Raw genomic sequence first — 20391 nt, forward strand, 5'->3', positions numbered from 1 at the left:
CTCAAGCCCCAGCAGCACAGGAGAGGCTTTGGGGGAGTCGTGTGTATCCACGAGCGCGTGTGCGTGAGGAGGAGAGCAAAGACGTGATTACTTCAGAATTTATTTAAGGGCCGGTGGAAACCACTGCAGCAGCTTCCAGGGGAAGCCCTTGTTCCAGAGGAAGAGAAGGTGGAGGCAGCCAAGGAGGAGGTGGAGTTGGGGCGTTGGGAGGGGGGTGGGGAAAGACGGGGGAGGTGGAGCAGCAGCAGCAAGTGAGGCGAGTGAGGAGAAAAGATGCTGTAGCATCCACACCGGCTCCCAGCAGGTTGGTTCTTCCTGCCGACTGCGGCAAGCAAACAGGCTTGCAAAAGGCTGGCAGGAGAAACTGGGTGTGGGGGGCTGATTGCTCGCCTTTAAAAAGTGAAACGAGACACCCTAGTGTGGAAGTGGGCTGCGGGCCAGGAGGGGACTGATCCCGAAGCTAGCCTCCCAGGGGACTAGCTTCCCCTTAGCTTTCCAACTCCCAGTCTTTGCCATAAACTCGGGAGGGGTTCCGAGTGGGAGAATGGGTGGAGAACTCCCCTTCCAGATACTTCTCAAGCCTTTCCCCAAAGCTCACGTTCGGCGGGACACCCCCTGGATGGCCCGGACCCGCATAGGGAGCATCGCCACTGGGTTAACTTTCTGCAAGTCAAACCCAGGCGTCAGTTCCCGGCTCCCCGCCCCGGGTCTCCAGCTGCACGCGTGGAGCTGCGGCTGCTCGGGCAAAGGGCTGCTGCTGCTTTAAGAGCCGCCACCCCCCTCTTCTCTCTTTGACAATGGTCTGAACCGAGCTCTGCTTCCTAAAGCAAAATTTGTAATATGCCATTTTTCCGATGGACGCTTCTCCTCTTGGCTGCTGATGGAACCGCGGGAAGATGCCGAGTTACTGCCAAGCCACCAAGCCGGGGCACGTTCCGGGAGGGCGCCGGGGCAAGCGAGTGTCTAAGCTGCCTTTCTCCTCCCGTTGCTAGGGAAATGGTCCAGGAGTGCCGGGCGTGAGCCTCCTCTCTCGTCGAGCCGGAGACTGCGGTTGTCATTGATCAATTGAAGAAGCAGGACCCGAAATTACAAACATTAGGTACAGAAGCCTTGTTTGAGTTACCACGGTTTCCCTTCCGCATTTTTTTTTTTTAAAACCCCTTCCCCGGCCCCACCCCGCCCCCAGGGAAGATGAGATGCAAATTCTCCTTTGCCAATTACTGTTCTGTACCTTTCGATTTCCACCCCCATCCTTTTACTTCTCCTATTTCTCTACCTCCTCCCTACTTGGCTCTCTCTTGTTAGGCAGGATGAAGAATTTTAGTATGGAAATTATGAAGTCAACTTCTGGGTGGTGGGGGGTGTGGCTGAGAAAGAACTGTCCAGCTGTGTGGGGTGAGCTGGCTTTTCGTCTCCTCTAAATGCACTGAAGAAAGTGCAGAATGCTTCCATTAGAGTTGATAATATATCCTGAGGACAGGAGATTTCAAAGAGTTAACTAGTAGGAGGAATATTCGTATAATGTAATCAGACAATGGCTAGGATTTCCCTCACTGAGTTACTCCTAGTAGGTTAACTGAAATGGAGCTGGGTTATTTCTTAAGACTAAAATTTTCCAAAAGAAATTAACTATTGAGAATATTTCATCTTTGCCTCTTGTACTGTCTAAATCTAGTTATCTGTTTGAGTAAAGTGATTTATGATAGCAAAAAAAAAAAAAAAATCCCATTGTAGAACTAAGGTGCTGCTTGAATGATTATATTCCAAGGAACACATCTTGAAAACCCTTGGCTGGTGTCTCCAGGAGTGGACATTCAAAACTTTTATTTTGATATTAGAGAGATTTAAAAGACAGTCAAGGTTACGTGCTAAGAATAAAGGAATTGGTTTTCCTTGTATAAAATTGTTCAAGCTATATTTAAGCACTGTGATAATTAAACCAAACAGGTTTATTTTTTTCCCCTTCACAACAAAATAAACACTGTCTATAGGTCTTGAAACTTTCAGTAATTTGATGAACGAGACATCAGCACCTGGAAAAGGAAATTATAATTCATCTATCCAAATGACTTTAGGGTGAGCATGATGAAAAGGCAAATAGCAAAGCAAGCTGTTAGTGTGCTCTTCCGTTTCTTCAGGAATTATGTGATGTCATGCAGTTCTTAGTGTTAAAAATGGTTAAAAAAAGTTAAAAGTGTTATATGTGAATGATACACTAGGAATTGGATGCCATAGCTTTCTACACTGTGTAAGTTCTTTCAGATGTCATGCATTTGATAGAGACTATTTAACTCTTAAACTGAATGAAGATTGTAATTGCTTTTAATGACTAAAATATGCATTTAAGGAAAATAATACTATATTTTAAGGACTGGGCAGATATTTATTTTGTAATATATATTTGACAGAATTTGAGTTTTATTGCAAGAAACTAAGCTAGCTCATGAAAGTGACCTTATTTTTTTGCACACAATTGTTTTTTCAGTTGCATCTAATTTTCAGGAAGAGACTTTAGGTTTATCCAATTGTGTTGACTGAAGAGAGTAACATGGAGTCATCTGATTTTTCAAGTAACTTTACATAGTTTGAATTTTTTAAATTGGATTTAGGGAGTGCGGAGTACCAATTAAATTTAAAACCATTAAGCATGGAAGCAGAATGAATCATGAAATTAAAATATTCTTTCTGCATAGATGACTGTTGGTCACTTAATAATAGAAGTAAATATTTGAATTTGCAACAGTTCTTTGTGATTCTGCTGTGTGATTATAGTCAGGGTTTCCTTGGAGTCTGACACATGGATTATTATCCATTCTTTACGGAAATGAAACTGAAGTTTTGACTTGCCCTGGTTCACATGCCTCAGGAGTAAAATTGAATCAAGGTCTTTTGAGTATAACTTTAATAGACTTTCTAGGTCCCTAAGCTGCTTCTTACCATAGCATCTATAGGCTGACTAAATTAAAGACCAACTTTTATACTGATTTAAGAGCCTAAAGTTTGTGAATGTGTAATATCCCATGGTGACCACAAGTCTTTGTTAGAATTAGGGTAGCATATTCAGGAGGAAATTATTCCCAAGGTAATCAATGCAGTTGTTTGTTTCCAGAATTTAAAATTGTTATGGGTAATTCAGACTAGAGATCAGTTAATGGCTTTATTTTGAGAAGGATCTGATTTAAAATACAGACTTGAGAATATTTCAGTACCCTCACAAGTGTATAGGCACAAATTGTCAGTGTTACCATTTCCTCACCCAGTATTTTGTTTTAAACTTAAATGTCAAAAATAAACACATTGAACTCTTGGTAATGATCTTTCAGAATGACACATCTTGTCAGAATATGGATTTCATGATGATAGACAAATTAATTAAATATTCAAATTATTAGAATTTTTTTATTCCAATTCCTTTTCAGTTAATGTAAAGAAAATTTGTAGCAGTTGGAAAAGAGTCTCCTTGTTTTTTGTAGTATTGAAGAAAAATTCAAATTTATGGGAAAAATAATTTCATTTATTAAGCGGTCAATAATAGTAGCACACGTGAGTATGAATCAGTGTGTTGCCATGTGCATGTATGTTAAATAGGTATACATGTATAATATATATGCATGCATACATTTTACTATTTATTTTGGAATATATAAGAAATTGACCACTTCAAGTTCTTATTTTCTGATAATTCAGTGTTTTGAATGACCACTAATAATTTAAAAAGTTATCTTAAGCTTTAGTTATCCTAAAGCTTACCACTCCCCCTTTGTGTTTTTTGTATAGGCGATGAATCACAATGTACTTTCATTTATAATTTTTAAATTTCTCCCTACTTTTTAGTGGGCCCTGACCAAATCATCATAGAAAATTGAGTTTCTCTCTTCAGTAACTCAATTTATATGAAGAATCACATTAAAAGTAATTAATTATTGAGCTGTTAAGTCTTGACATTTTATTTGAAAATATCACCAGAAATATTTTCCCCAAGGACAAGAATATGTAAGTAGAAAAATGAATTGACCTTGATTTACAAAACCAAAGAATGCTCCAGGATCAAGAGCCAAACCAGCCTTTCTCCACATCAGCCTTCTGCAAAACCAAGCCCTTTAATTAATAGCTCCTGGCCCCAGTACAAAAGCTGAGATTGAGATGGGCTTGATTTATTTTTTTTAACATAAGGTAGAAGATAAAAGAGAATATGAGATAACTTCAGATTTTTAAATGCCACACATAGGTCAGTAAGATATCTGAATGCCGGTGCTGTATATTTTAAGTCAAATTAATAAGTGATTAAAAAAATATCGTGAGCAGTTCATTTAGTTCATCACTGGGAGCTTGTGATTAGCAGCAGCTGAGATGTGAAGTTACTACATCAGCTAATGTAATTTATGGCATCTGTTTTGTGGAATATGTAAAAGAGTGTTAGTTTGTATTGTTTAGATGGAAACCAGACAGTGCAGCTCATAGCAAACAAAGGAATATTAAGTGTAATTAGTAGTGTAATGTATGCACCTTAATCTATTTCATATAACTTATGTTTAACTCAGTCAGGATCATTTATTTACTCTGTTAAATCTCCGTAGGAATTCAGGAAGAAGCATATGAAAGAAATAAAAAGGAAAATATAATGTCAAGGAACTATAAGTTGGTTGGTAATAAAAATTTCTGTCAATAAAGAGAAAATTGATTATTGTGTAAAATGAATAATTCTTTGTAGGCTTTCTAGATGAAAGAGTGAACATTAATTAATGTATTTGCCACTCAAAAATCACTTACTTTCTATCCTTTAAGTGCTAGACACTGTATTGATTGTTAATAATATAACACAGAAATGTAAGATGAAGGTCCTAATTATAAAGGATTTGTAAACTTTCAGGGAAATAAAGGTGATGAATTAAAGGATTTGTAAACTTTCAGGGAAATAAAGGTGATGAATTAAAGGATTTGTAAACTTTCAGGGAAAGAAAGGTGATGAATTAATAAGTAATAGTAGGTTACTATAAATTAAATTAGATGGGCTAACTCATGAATTTACAAAAAAATCTTGAGAAGTAGAGGAAGCCAAGCTTTAATTTTTAGGTAATAGATAAGTGGATTTTCATGAAAAGTGAAAGCATGTGGATTGCAGGAAGTCAATGAGTCATATTTCATTGAGGTCAAAATATTTAGCTGGATTGGAGTTGGAGCAGTGAGTTTATAAGAAGAGACAATTAGGCTAATGAGTTGTAAAGGGGCTGTTAAGTTGAGGATCAAGTGGCATGATAGAAAATTGTTTCTTACTAAGACTCCTCTTTATTTTCTTCAAGCAATGATGTGTGAAGTGATGCCCACGATTAACGAGGACACCCCAATGAGCCAAAGGGGGTCCCAAAGCAGCGGCTCGGACTCAGACTCCCATTTTGAGCAGCTGATGGTGAATATGCTAGATGAAAGGGATCGTCTTCTAGACACCCTTCGGGAGACACAAGAAAGTCTCTCACTAGCTCAGCAAAGACTCCAGGATGTCATCTATGACAGAGATTCACTCCAGAGACAGCTCAATTCAGCACTGCCACAGGTAAGCCTGCTGATAGCATTACCTCTCTATTGCAATTGAAAATGTTTAAGATTTAAATAAACTTATAATTGTTTTTCTTTTAACATAAGTGATATGAGTATTTTGGTAAGGAAATATTTAATAGATCATTAATTCACACAAAACTTTACTTCAAACAAAATTTGCTATTGTAGAGGATGTCAAGTATAAGTTCCAGACTTGTTTTTCTTTGAAAGACTTTGTGTGTGAGTGTATATATATATATATTTATGAAGGTAGCAGATTACCTATTGTTCAGATTTTCATCCCTAGAATGTGGGAATAATTTTATTTTTTACTTTTTTAAACACTGTTGTGACAGTTATATATATTTTCCATTTTCTGTTCTATGGACTGTCTATATTTATTATTTGTTGTTCTTTAAAAATACCTTACACCTGTTTAAGAATTCTTGGAGCTATTTGACATATTACTGTCTCTCTTTGTCTCAACAACATTTTAGCCAGTTTCTCTTTTTAAAAAGTTTGGGAATTGAAGAAAAAAAAAAAGCTTCAGCCTTATTCACACTAACTCAAAATTGTTTGGATAGTTATTTTAAATGCATTTTTGTGAAACACATTATTTTATAGAAAAACAATAGAGCATTAAAAGAACTGACAATTCATTTATATACAAAGTTATGAACGTATTTTTTCTTACTTAAGGACTATAATTGTGTTTATTAGATGTATAACATATAATATGAATGAGATTTTTAATAATACTTGATGCACTGTATTTTTCTATTAATGCAAATTTGATTGGTCCTTTGCTTTATTTTTTTGAAGGATTATTTATTTATGCATACAAAACTGGGGTACAGGCCAGAGGTACAGGGGTGGTGAGAGAATCCACCAGAGACAGAGCAGAACAGGCAGATCGATGAAGCACACTGCTGAGGGGAGTATCGGGCTGGTCAGGAGAGGTCTGTGGTGCCATGTGGATCTCCTCCTGGGCTGGAGATCAAACTAGCACTGAAGTGTTTGCAGATAGCTTGCAGTGCTGCATCCTAAGCCGTTGCGCCACCAAGGAGGGCCCGGTTCTTTGTTTTAAAGAGAGTATAGCAAATGTTAAAAAGAGTTTATATTTCTCCACAGAAATATATTACTTACTTCTTACAGCAAGTATCTTTCCACAGATATTGAAAATTAAACAAATTTAACAAAATTGTAAGCCCAACTGTACCATTAAGTTGCAGTGTGATTTGAGATATTTATGACTTAGAATGGAAAGAATCACCCAGAACCTTTTGTCATGGCCCTTTGCTAACCTCATATCCATGTGTGGATCACCACTGTCCCAGTCGTGTTCATTTTCAGCCTATTTCTCTTGTGTTATGACACAATAATGTTTCAATTGTGCTTACCTGTTGGTACATTTGTTCCTTTAATCACACTGTATGCCTTGATTCACTTCAAAAGACAAGTGTCATATCTTCACCTAGAATTTTAAGGTAGACAGTTCAGTCTCTGCAATTGTTGGTCACACCTTCATTTCTAGAATCACCACCAATGTGTTTGTTCTCTTTTAGTTCTTTGTGCTGGTAAAGTATGGTTCTGAGACCAATTACACTATTTCACATTATACACAAATGAATATACTATAGCAATAACACTATAGTACCTCCTGTGACAAACTTAGAATAGGGACAGTTGTTTCTCTTTCTGGATAGACTGATTTCCTAAAGAAACCTAGGATTATATTTCTGGGCAAATTCAAAATTCTTTCAGTGTTTCCCCAGACAGAGTCTACTGGTTGCTTAAATGCTGTGTGTGCCCCTATCTCCCCCATGGTTTTTTTGGAAGTTGACACTTTGGTCCTTAATATTAAAGTACCATGCATGCAATTAACAACCTCCTATATCTATCTTTTACTATTTTACTCATTCCTGATGCTATCATTTTGGAACCCAATTCTATCATAGTGATTTCAAAAATCATTTGGATTTTATTTTTTTTCTTTATATGTAGAAAAAGTAGACAATTACTTCCTAAGGATGTAATGTTGTAAAAATGAATATTTTTCTTGGGAAAAGAAAGCAACTAAATATATTTTCATATATTAACATTATATGGGTAAATTACTTCTTAGTGGAACAAGAATGAAGATAAATTTTAATTCTAGTTGTTCAGTTTTGTTGAATATCTAGATCATATATTACATAAAATTTTAGGTTTCAAACTTTGATTCCACTGATGTACAGTCATTTTTCCAGCCCTCTTGGGGCCATTTGTGTTTTACAGTTCCAATTTTTCCTAATATTCTGTGCATGTATAATGTATATTATGCAACACTTCTGATGGATTCTGGGCAGCATCACAAAATTATATGCTTTTATATTTCTAAAGAGAATTTTATGAATGTTCCTACTGCATGGAAAAGTATAAAAGCTCTCTCTCATGTTATTAGAGGTCTGGCTTTATTACCCATAATGTCTGTTACATACATACAAGTAAGATATTCATTTTTTTTTTCTTTTTGAATTCTAGATTAGGGATTATGTGCCTGTCTATTTAAATGGTTATAGTTCCAATTGCTTTCACAAATAATTTGACCCATTTTTTCAAAATTATTTTGTTTTACTATTACAAATAGTGCAATACCTATAACAGTCCGTGTCCTTGAAGATAGTAATGGCTATGTCATTTTTAAAATCAAAACTATTTTATAATTTGAGGACTATAAATCATTTGCAAATAATAGGGAAATGTTCTACCTTAATTGGTAGCTTGGATTCTCTTTGAATATTTTGTAAACAATATACCAGCATTGTTTTGTGCACTGACATTTACTGGGAAAGAATAATGATGACCATACGTGTGAGTTTGAGGCAGAAATAAAACATGAAAAATTGAAAACTACAGCAATAGCATGAAAATGAAAATTGTATTAGAGAACATGAGCTTGAATTTAAAGTAGTCAAACTTTATGACATGTTGTGTTCTAAATTGCCTATGTAATAGTATCAAGTATTGGTGATGTGAGGCTTTGCTTTAATCACTTTTCCCCCATGAGCAAATGCAACAATGATTTAACAATTCTAATCATATAAAGAATTTTGTAGCAGTAGTGTATACCTTTTCATTATGTTACTGGTGTAACTGTTTAAAGTGTACACGTAATTCCACATCACTCTAGATGTCCAACTTGATGTTTCTAAGCTACTGACGCAGTTTTCTACTTTTCTAATGTATAGATTTATTTAATGTTCCACAAATATTTGGATTCATACTTGATCACTCTCTGCCTTCAGCCCCTACTCAAATCTGGTCTAATACCTAACTTAGACACTTAAGAATTCTTAGAGGAAATACTTTTTCCCTCATCTATGAACTCAGTCTTCATTGAGCCACACCATTTTTTTTTTTAAGATTTATTTATTTGTGCATACAGAACTGGGGTACAGGCCAGAGGCTCAGGGGCGTTGAGAGGCTTCACCAGAGACAGAGTGGGAAACAGAACAGGCAGATTGACGAAGTACACTGCTGAGGGGAGCAGCAGGCAGGTCAGGAGAGGTCTGTCGCGCCATGTGGTCACCTCTGGGGCAGGCAGGAATCGAACTCTTGCAGAAGTGGCTTTAGATTCTCAGTGCTTTAACTTTGCCACCAGGGAAGGCCACGCCATACCGTTTTTATCAATTAAGAAATTTTCAGATTTTTATATTCTTTTCTGTTCTTTGACATCTGGCCCTAACCTTTGCTTTATTTCCTAACATTACCACCTTTGTAAATGTGTCACATAATATGTTGGAATAATGCTGTATTCCTTGTCATGTCCTGAAGGCTTATTGTTTCTCATTGTTACTAAATTACTTGTTTATGGACCTGTTTCCCAACCTGAAATATATGTTTCTTGAGAACAGGAGCATAGCTTAATCACCTACAACTTTCTGGATTAGTAGAGTACCAGACCCATAGTGAGGGCTTTTAAGTAAAAACAGAACTGAAATCCTTGTGTTTTGATGTAGAAAGACAAAAGATTTGAAATAGGAATATCTGGTTTTTATATCATACATCATCAGCCTGAGTCACAAAAGTTATTAATGCTGATATCTCACAGGGTAGTTTGTGATGATTAAATATGATAATATAATGAATTGATCAAAAGGTTAGCTATAGAAATGCTTCCATTTGTTTATCCAGAATGCCAAATGACAAAATTCATATATATGTAAGCTTATGTTTTAAATATTTAAGTTATAACACACACACATATCAATAAGTGTTAGAACAATTTCCAGGAATATTGACAAAATAAATAATCTTTGACATTTTGAAATAGGGCAACTCTTTGTCAAATCCTAATACATTTATTAAGACCATCTAAAAGAGAGGTAACTATGGTTAGATTTTCATTGCAAAAGGTCATTTGTAAAAGTTTAAAGTTCTTCTTAGAAACTTATTGAGCATACATTAATAGTCTTATGTGTATTTTTAAATAGTTATATGTGTTTGTAAAGGGGATAAAAAAAAAGAACATTTATAGCTTCCAGAGAGCATAGGGAATTGAGTTATTTGGAGAAAAATTATAAATGGATTCATTAAAATAGTACCAGTAGATTATAGGAATAATGAAAGTATTTGAACTGTAATATTGACATGTGATTGGTGACAGAAAATTTCATGTGCAAAGTGATTTTTAGAAAGATTTTTAAGAAAATATTGGAAAGAACTTAAGGGTATTCCATGTGGGACAGCAGAGCCTTGCTCAAGGACATGGACTGGAGAATGAATTCTAGCCTATGCTCTCCTGGCCAGTGTAGGCTCAAGCTTCCTAATTTGTAGAAATAAGACAGATATATACCCCAAGTTCAAAAAGAAAACGCACACCTAACTAGGAAATAAAGAACTAACAGATTTGTTTGTTGAAAGATTGTAGGATAGAAGTGAAATTCTCTATGTGCAGTTGAAATGTTGTCTGTTCATGTGTATGGTAGAAACCAAGGGTAGGTGTTTGATACAAGATGGGATAATTGGCATTCTGAGTGAGATTGTGACAGTATAAAGAAATAATGAAGGGATATGAGTCACCCATTTTGATTTAGGATGGATTACACAACAACCAGGTATTTGTGATCTGTTGCCAAAATAATGCAACACAAAACCTTAGTGCTCTGTAGAGTTATGAATTAATGAAATTCTGCTGATCTTGCTTGGTTGATCTTGGATAGCTTACTATGTCACTGCTTAATGCAAGACTCAGTCAGCCATATGTTAACTGGCTATTGTTTGATTTAAGATGAATATAGCTCGACCAGTTTGGGCCCCTTAGTTCTAAGTTGTCTAGTCTTGCAATAAGTAAGCCATGACACTGGACATTTCTGATGGTCATGGCAGGTGTGTAAGAGCAAAGCAGAAACAAGTAAATGCTTTTTTTGTTTGTTTGTTTGCTTTAATAATATTTGACCACACCAGATACAGAGTTGAAAATAATACAAAATTAAATGACAAAATTTCAGGAAGACACAAAACACAGGGACCATTAGTGTTACTGAGCTACCACAAATACAAACTGAAACAGTCAGTTGGGTCATTATTACATTAGGGAGAACTTAGTGTGATAATGTCATAGTTCCAGTGAGGTGTGGAATTTGAAATAGGATTTTGAACTTTGAAGCCTGAAACAATTTCTATTGTATTAAAGAAGACAATAGAATTATAAAAAAATTATTGAAAAAGGACAAGGGATAGTATTAAACTGGATGGCTAAGAACCACGTTAGAAGGAGAAAGACAAATCGTGGATGGTATTGTTTATATATGGAATACAGCAGAAAAAAAAAAAAAGGTCAGTCAAAATCAAGCCAATATCAAGCCCTTGAAATCTGTGGAGTTCAGGCTACAAGATGTGGAGGGGTAGAAAAGAGAATAAAGTTGGAAGGGGGCACAGAGCATTATGGTGGAGAACTGCGGATGCCATGGGGTGGGTGTGGTGTGGTGCAATTGAGAGGTGCAATCTTGTCACTCTAAATCATGTACGGTGTAAACCACTATTACCTCAATTGAAGAAAAAAATAAAGAGGAAAAAGATTTTGGATGTGAGTAAAAAACTTGGATTTTTTTTTTCCCCTCACGTTCTTGCAAAGAGACATTGGTAATAACGAGGCTTCTCTGAAATTTCCTTCATTGGGAGGAGGCAGTGACCTCTGTCTGAGGAGTGATTGAAAGGGGCTGTTCATGCACTTCAGAAATTGAACATTTTATAATGTCAGATTTTGTTCATCATTAATCAGGGCATACTGATATACACTCTAAAGAGGAACTGAATTGAAGAGGCTGCTTGTAGAGAAGTAGCAAATATTTAAGTGAAACATACAGAGAATCAGAAGTCACTTATTCTAGATAGAGATCATCTAAGTCCTTTTTTGGCTTGCTACTTACAAGCTCAATAATATTGGTCAAAGTAGTTAATTTAAATAATCAGAGTCTGCTTCATAGGATCATTATGAGAAAGAAATGAGCTGGAATGTGTCAAATGATCAATTCAGTACCTCACAGATAGTACATGCTCAACAAATGTTAAATGCAGTTATTGATGTTGTCATCATTACCATAGATATTATCATCATTATCCTTAGTCAAGCTTAACTGTCCTGTTTTATTGGACAGTGGTGAACACTAGCATAAATTGAAAGCACTAAAAATCCTTATTCTCTGCAGTCTTTATCAAATTTTGGAAATACATTGATTTTTCTCTTTTTCAGAAAGAACTATTAATATTCTTTAAATGATTTTTCCAAATTCTCTACTTCCACAATGACCAGTCTTAATCATGTCGAGCAATAGCCCTCCTATTATTTGCTGCCTTTCCTTATCACACATTATAACTAGGTCAGCCACATACCACTGTGATGTTTCTCCTCAATTTCCCCATTCCAGCTCTGATTCCAGAGGAGTCAGACACTGTTACTGAGAGTAGAAGCTGTTGGAGTAAAGAGAAACCACTGTGCTCATTCTCCATGGTTCCATGAACCATGGAATCATCATAGATAGTAATGAAACAGAAGTGCAAATACTTGTCTTCTTGGCAAGAGCAGAAAAGTTAAGTTCCTGTCAGAAATTTCATTTGGGGTTCACTACTTTACCTGAGGGAATCAGAGGAAATACAATAATGTTGATTTTTGAATCAAACTCATTCGTTTATCTAGTTAGATATATTGTCTCAACTAATCCTTAAAACATTCCAATCATTATAATAAATATGAAGTGCAAATACTTGTCTTCTTGGCAAGAGCAGAAAAGTTAAGTTCCTGTCAGAAATTTTCATTTGGGGTTCACTACTTCACCTGAGGGAATCAGAGGAAATACAATAATGTTGATTTTTGAATCAAACTCATTCATTTATCTAGTTAGATATATTATCTCAACTAATCCTTAAAACATTCCAATCATTATAATAAATATGGAGATTATTACTATTCTGATTTTATAGGTAATAGCAAAGAGAAGTTAAGTAACCAGGACCTGTATGACTTACCAAGACTCCTGTGACTTGCCTCCATTTTACTATGAGCTGTTGCTGCATCTCAAATGTTTTCACCCAGTTTTAAAGTTTTCAGCATTCCTAGAAACCTGTAGAAGACAAGTCACTAACTATATTTCTCATCATTACCCTTAAATCTAATTATGAAACAACTTATTTTGAATGTATGACACAATTACATATAATTCAATTATTTGGTATTCCTAATTCTACAGCTTATGACTTTGCCTTTTTAGTAACTGGACATATTTTACAACCCATTACGTCCTTATAGTAAAGAGCATATACTTTCATGGAAATATGTTTAACTAGGAATTATAGTTTCAGTATTCATTTTGTTAAACCCCAAAATACTAGAAAACCACTGAACTTTGGAGGTTCATGTTTATTTATGTGAAAAAGGAAAAAATAGTTACTGCTAATATGCTCTATACTTTAGCTAATTTCAGATGATTATAGAGGGCATACACCTTGTTTCTCTAGTTTAATCATGACTGTATAATAAGAGGGTATTATATTTTGAACAAATACTTAAGGGCCTGTTCTGTGTCAAAGTCCATGCTTAGAGAATAGTGTTGCTGACCTGAGTTTTATCTTAAGATTTTTGCTAATTATGTTTCCTCATAATATTCTGTGGCAATAACAAGGAAATGCCTAATCCACTGAATACCACATTTACATGTAAATTTTTCTCAACTGACCATTATTTCTAGTTATTTCATTACTTTTATCCTCTGTTGTGAGGAACTGTTCATGTTTCTGGAAATCTTTGTTTCTTCTTTGTGTTTAAGATCTGATCCTTTCTTGGTATTTTGACAAAACATTTCTTCTTTTTTTTTCCACCATCATCAATGTTTCTGTCTGTAGTGGATTATAACCAACAGCATTAAACTTTCTGATGTTTCCACCTTAAAAATAGATCTAATATGACTTCCATTCTTCTAAACTACCACTCCATTAAACTTTCTCTTCATAGGACAAGTTTTGCAAAAATTGCCTCTTCTGGTGAGAAAATAATGATAATAATGAACAGCTATATACGAGAGACATTTTATGGGTTTAGAGTGGGGAATGGGATCAAAAAATGGGGGTGGGGGGTAGGGGGAAGGAAATGCACTGGACTATGGTGATGGCACATGGGTGATTGGTGATGGGAAGCCCGTGGGGATTGCAACTAAGATGGAAAAATGCACAAAATGATGTAAAAATAAACTAGTATATATATATATATATATGTGTGTGTGTGTGTGTGTGTTCTCGTTCTTTCTCGTAATTTCTCCCTTCTATTTTCTCTTGCGTCCACTCCACTCAAGCATTTATACTACTACCTTCCTCTTAACTGCTCTTGGAAACATTGTCTATGACCTCCACATTGCTAAATGCAATGGTCAGGTCTCAGTCTCTATTCCTGCTTATCAGCAGCTTTAGACACAGCAGATCTCTGCATCTCTTCCTCTCCCTTAAAATACCTTTCTTCCTAGAGCTCTAGGATAGCCTCTTGCCTGGTTTCATCCTACTCCACTGGTCCTTCTTCTGTTTCCATTATTGGGTACCCCTCACCCTCTCTAGCTGTTAATGCTTGATAGCTCCGGGTTCACTTTTGTATCTTTTTTCTTTTCAACTTTATTGACAACTTTCATCATTTCTTCTGTCTCCTGACTTTGATATCATCTTGTCCAAAATTGAGTTCATGGTCTTCACTTAGCCTTCTGTATCGTAATTAATACCAATGCCAATCTTTCATATACTGTATTCAACCTAGCAGTGAAGAGTCTCAGCCTTATCATCAAAGTATATGTAGAATTGAATGCTGTTCAGCATCTCTAGAATAGAGGGAATTTTCCTAACTAATTTCTTGTTTGTGTCCTTGTATGGCCATTAGTCTAATGGTAGAAAATCAGCAAGATTCTGATTTTGATAAACTGTAAGCCAGGTTTGGCTCACATGTGGTTAAATCTTAGAAATACTTTCCCAGCTCTTTACATTGATCTGAAGGTCTAACATCTGCTCCCTTCTTTTTATCTGCCTTCTATTTTCTAACTCACTCTACTCCTACCTCACTGGTGTTTTTGTGTAACAGCATGTTAGGTATTCAGATGCTTTGAGGACTCTCTGGCTGATCTTTATAGCTGGCAAAGTTGTTTCCTGACCAACCATGAGTCTTCCTTTTCTCCTACTCAGATATTACCTTCTCGGTGAGGCTATAGCACATCATCCTATTAAAAAATCATAATATCCTTTTACATGAAGAAGAAATAGACAAAGTCAAAGAGAGGAAATTAGGAGCCTATAAGCCATGGATACCAAAGAAAGAGATCAAACAATGCAAGAGTGGAGTGGTGAACAGTTTCTAATACTATTTTCAACCCATAAAATCTGTTTCTTTGTCTTGTTTAATATTTCATTCTACTAATACTAGACTCTGTTTTGTGAAGTTGGGGGATGGATCCAATGGGTCACTGCTGTACCTTCTACCTACAAAATATTATCTGGCATTTTGCTAGTTATTCAGAAATGCTAAATGAGGAAATGGAAACAAAAATAATTTTTTTTTGTTTGTTGAAAATATTCTCCATGATACCTAGTCTGTGATTATTTGGCAAGTCATATAATCACACAACAATTCACAGCATATATTAAAATTCTTGCTTAAAGAAAAAATATGTTCTTTATAGCACCAATGGCTAAGGTATTTATAAAACTACAATCATAATATTTAAGGGGCAATCATAATATTTAAGTGTTGATACTGTACCTCAAAGCCCTATCTGGAATAAAGTAGGACGACTATACTTTCAAAGAGCATATCTATAGTTCATTACTAGAATGATGTGAATTTTATGTCAGGAGTTGGTGGTGCTTTGAGTATTACAAATTAGAGCATTGAAGATCAGGATGTAAATAACTAATTTTGAAGGTAAAAGTAAGGGATATTAAACCATATTCTTTTGATTTCAATTGCCACTTGTTCTCTTCTTATGCCTATTTTTATGTTAGTCTGTTTCAATTAATATGTGCAATATTTTATTCAAAATTTTTATATATTTTGGTGAGATTTTACAATATCCATGCTTGTTTTGGAAACTTAGATTGTTCACTGACTAAATTTAAAAAGAGCAGTTATTAATTTGAAAGATTTTAGCAAAGATCTTACCTAATGATCTATTTCTAAGATGAAGGAGATAAATCAGTTCCAAATAATAGTAAGCTCATTTTAACATATATGAAACATATTCAATATGATAAAAATATTTAACAATACTTATAAAAAATGTGTTCTAAAAATTCTGCTTGTTATTGTCTGATCTCATTCATCAAAATACAGTTCTTTGAACTATACCCTAGATGTATAAAATAGACTGTAGTACTTGAATCTTGAGTTAGAAGCAACATCAATTAATATCTCATTAGTAGAAAAGCACTTGACTTCTGAAATTATATTGTTTTAGAAACGTCGTTAGGTAAATTTAACTTTCCTTTTAAGTACGTAGCTTCAGTTTTACAATACCAAAGCTGAAGTTCTACACTGATTACAAGTCTTAATATTCCCACAATGATTATAAATTTTCTGCTTATCCTTGGAATTCTATTAATCGGGGCACGTGTTAAGAAAATGTTATTACATGCATTCAACCATAACATTTCTGCGTCTTCATGACAATTGAATCTTTCATGTGACAATCTGCTTTTATTCTTAGATAAGCATTTTCATATAAATTCTTTGATTTTGAAAATAGTACAGAAAATTTCTTATTAAAGTTTGCATTATATACCTCTTACTGTTTTTATTTTTTTTTTCTGTCAAAGTGCCTGTCTTTACATGCATTTCCCACAAATTGTCAATAGTTTTCTGGACTTTATTTGTAAGTAATCTAGCAGTCTTTTTCTTTTGATTATTTGTTTCCTTTATATTTCTTACAATTACCTATATACTTTACTCTCTTCCTAAGGGCTTTCTATTTTCCCCTTTTTGTGTGTTTTTTTTATTAATTTATTATGCTTCCCTTTGAATGGATTATTACACCCTTTTGTTATTCATTTAAGAGTTAACATATAAATTGCAGTGTGCATCCTTAGCATACCGAAGTGTAAGAAGTGTAATTTTTAAAGTGTTCTTTTTATGCTTCATATTCCCATGTGTCTGATGTAAAAGATAATGTTATTGTAATGTTATACAGATAATATTCCTTTAGATTGATTCACACATTTACAATTTGTGTTACTAATTATTCTTTCTGATCTTAAAATAATGTGACCTCATTTTTCTTCTTCCTAAAAAATAGTGTTAAATTTTCCTTACTGTAGGTTTTCAGCTGAGTAATTTTCTCAGCTTGAGATTTTCTGAAAATGAATTTATTTTTGAAGTATGTTTCACTGAACATAGAACATCAGGTTAGTTTACATAGAGTGGTATGAACCAGTATCATCTCAATTAAATTTTAAAAAATGAAGTATTATTCCTGTCATGTTCTATTTTTCCTCTCAGTCTGGAATTCCAATCCCTAAGTGCTCATTCTTCTCATTTTGTCTCCCATGCTTCTTCCATACCCCTTTTCTCTATGTGATTCACTAGGAGTTTTTTCGTACCTAGCTCATTGTTCACTAACACTGCTGTATCTGTGTTGCTTCTTTGCTTTGTTAATTGCCCTTTTCAAATCTATTATTTCCATTTGTTTTGGTTTTTTACATTTTTAAGCTAAAGTTAAAATTTAGAATCTTGTCTTTTATACCTTGAATATTGTGTAAGAATAATTACTTCAAGTCTTTTAGATGGAGTCACTACCTGAAACTCCTATGGTTTGTTTCTCTTGTTTTCCATAGATATTTTTGCTTGCGTGGCAGTCATTTTATTAATAAAATAACAGGGGAAGTTTATTTAGTTCTAGAATTACATTCTCTTTTCCCAAATGAGCCACTTACTTGTTTTGGCCAGGTGGCTGAGAAAGTAATCTCCAGTCACTTCTATCCAAATATTTCCTGGGAAGATCTTTCCATCTAGACATATTTTAAAATACAGTCTTTTAGAGCATCAACTCTATGGCATGTAGACATCAGCACTCGATCCTAGTCAGACTAGATTTCAATGTCGGTCTCTATACCCCTATGAAACTGCCAAATATGCTGATCCTGCCTTGCCAGAGCCAGCAGAATACAGACCTAAGTGGCTGAAACCTAACTTTTGTTGGCCATAGACTCTCAATTCTTAGCTATCTTTGTTGTTGTCTTAGGTCACAAAATAACAACAACAACAAATTTTAAAAAAGGATTAAGAGTCTGTCAACAGAGCTGGTCTAAATCTCACAGTCTGCCCTCACTAGCAGAGAAGTTCATGAGCTTTAATAAGGACACTAAGTGTAATTAATCAAAAAGACAGATGAAGGCAATTTTCTTTAAGCATGCATGCCTACTTATGCAAACAAAAATAAGCAATTATTTTTCTTAATTCATTTTTTGATATATCTCTAGTTTTGCTTTATATTCCTGTTCATATTGTGGGTGTCAGTATCTGTCTCAAAAGTAATGGAAAATAATTTCCTTTCCTCTAGCATTTCCTCCTTTAAATACATCCTCCTCACAGCTGCAAAATTATCTATTTTAAAATGCAGATCTGACTATGCTAGTCCCTTTCTTAGAATGTGTCTGTGTCCACAAAATGAAAAAATAAACAGCACAAATTAAAAGGATACTAAAACCAATAAATTATTTTAGCAAGATTTCAGGATAAAAGACAAAAATTTACTGTATTTCTGTACAATTATCAAAAATGAAGCTAAGAAAACAAACTCATTCATAATAGCATTAAATAATGAATTAAAAACAATTCATTATTGAATGAATTGTATGCTTGCACACTAAAATCTACAAGATGCTACTAAGGAAAATTAAGAAGGTGGGGTGTATGGTCAGGGAGATGTTGGTCAAATGGTGCAAGTTTTTAGTTATAAGTAATACCCAGGGCTCTAATGTATAGTACAGTGACTGTAGTTAATACTGTATTCAAACACTTGAAAGTTGCTGAAAGTATATCTTAAATGTTCTTACCACAAGAAAGAAATGATAATAATTTCAGGTGATGGAAGTGTTAACTGTACTTTAGTAATCATTTTACAATGTATATTTGTATCAAATCATCATGTACATCTTAAAGTGACACAGTTATATACCAAGTATATCTCAATAAAAAGGGGAAAAATAGGGTATTTAAACTTTTCTTTTAAATGGGCAATAATTTGAATAAATATTTCACAAGTGACGATAAATAGATGTCAAGCACATTTTCAATATACTCAGTGCCTTTAGTCATTAGGGATTCTAAACTAATACAATTATAATTATACCTCATATCAAAAGAATGCTTATGATAAAAAAGACAGCCTATACCAATGATTTTAATGATTTTAATGTTAATGATTTTCTAGATAAGCTAGAATATTCATAAATTGCTAATTGCCCTGTAATATGGTAGAATCACCTTCAAAAACATTTTGGCAGTTTCTTAATATAGTAAAACATAAATTCCATTCTTAGAAAGCTACTTAAAAGAAATGAAAACATATGTCCACATAAGGCCTGTTTATAACAGTTCAGAGCAGCATTATACATAATATCAAAGCATGCCCCTCAATGGGAAGTAAATAAACAAAATATTGCATACAGTGAAATACTGCCATGCAGTGAAATGTTAGCATACTACTAACATTAGTATAAATGAAAGTGAAAACATCACATTAAGTGAAGGAAGCCTGTGATAAAGGTTTGCATATTGTATGATTTCATGGGATGAAATATTAGATAAAGCTGGGTTGCTGACAGAAATAAAAAGTTGCCAGAATTAGAAGTGGGAATATAAAATGATGGAATAAGCATTAAGGGTACTTTTGGGGGTGATGAAAATCACCCCCAAATTTTAAAATTCTATTGTGGTGATGCTTGTACAACTGAAAACAGGCTCATCTTTATGGTATGATCTCTAGTCACTCTCTAACTCTCCCTCCTATTCTTTCACTCTGTTTTGTAACTGAAAAACAAGTCTAAACTTCTTGTGACCATAGTCATGCTCAATGTCATTTCCCATTTTGCTCCAAATGCAGTGTGATCTCTCAGAACATAAAAATTCTATCATATATACCTCTATATTCCACAGCTATTAATGCAGTACTGGGCCTGGCTTTATCTATAGTTAAACAGACCTTTAGATGTTTGAAGAGGCTCACCTGGAGTTAAAAAGATAGTCAAACTGTGAGCGCCACAGGCATGCGAGAAGACCTATCATTTTCACCGCAGTATGCACAGATGTGGGTGCTGTATGTACCCTCAAATAGCAAACAGTGACAACATGAG

The 20391-nt window shown here is 34.6% G+C and overlaps 1 protein-coding gene across 13 annotated transcripts in view; it reads left to right on the plus strand.

Moving 5' to 3' along the window:
* Window positions 1-253: 253 nt before the first annotated feature.
* PPFIA2 (protein tyrosine phosphatase, receptor type, f polypeptide (PTPRF), interacting protein (liprin), alpha 2) overlaps window positions 254-20391 on the plus strand; it is a 339529-nt gene continuing 319391 nt past the window's right edge. For 9 of the 13 annotated variants that reach the window (XM_012720379.1, XM_012720377.1, XM_012720378.1 and 6 more), the window contains exons 1-2: window positions 838-1099; window positions 5301-5551. In XM_012720379.1, the coding sequence (XP_012575833.1) occupies window positions 5303-5551 (249 nt within the window). In that variant the 5' untranslated portion in view covers window positions 838-1099; window positions 5301-5302. Of the gene's footprint in view, window positions 305-804; window positions 1100-5300; window positions 5552-20391 lie in introns of those variants that run through there. The other 4 variants (XM_004675847.1, XM_004675848.1, XM_004675845.1 and 1 more) reach the window with 3 other exon arrangements.

Source organism: Condylura cristata, unplaced genomic scaffold (assembly GCF_000260355.1).
Source record: "Condylura cristata isolate star-nosed mole 26May11 unplaced genomic scaffold, ConCri1.0 scaffold00004, whole genome shotgun sequence".
Lineage (NCBI taxonomy): Eukaryota > Metazoa > Chordata > Mammalia > Eulipotyphla > Talpidae > Condylura > Condylura cristata.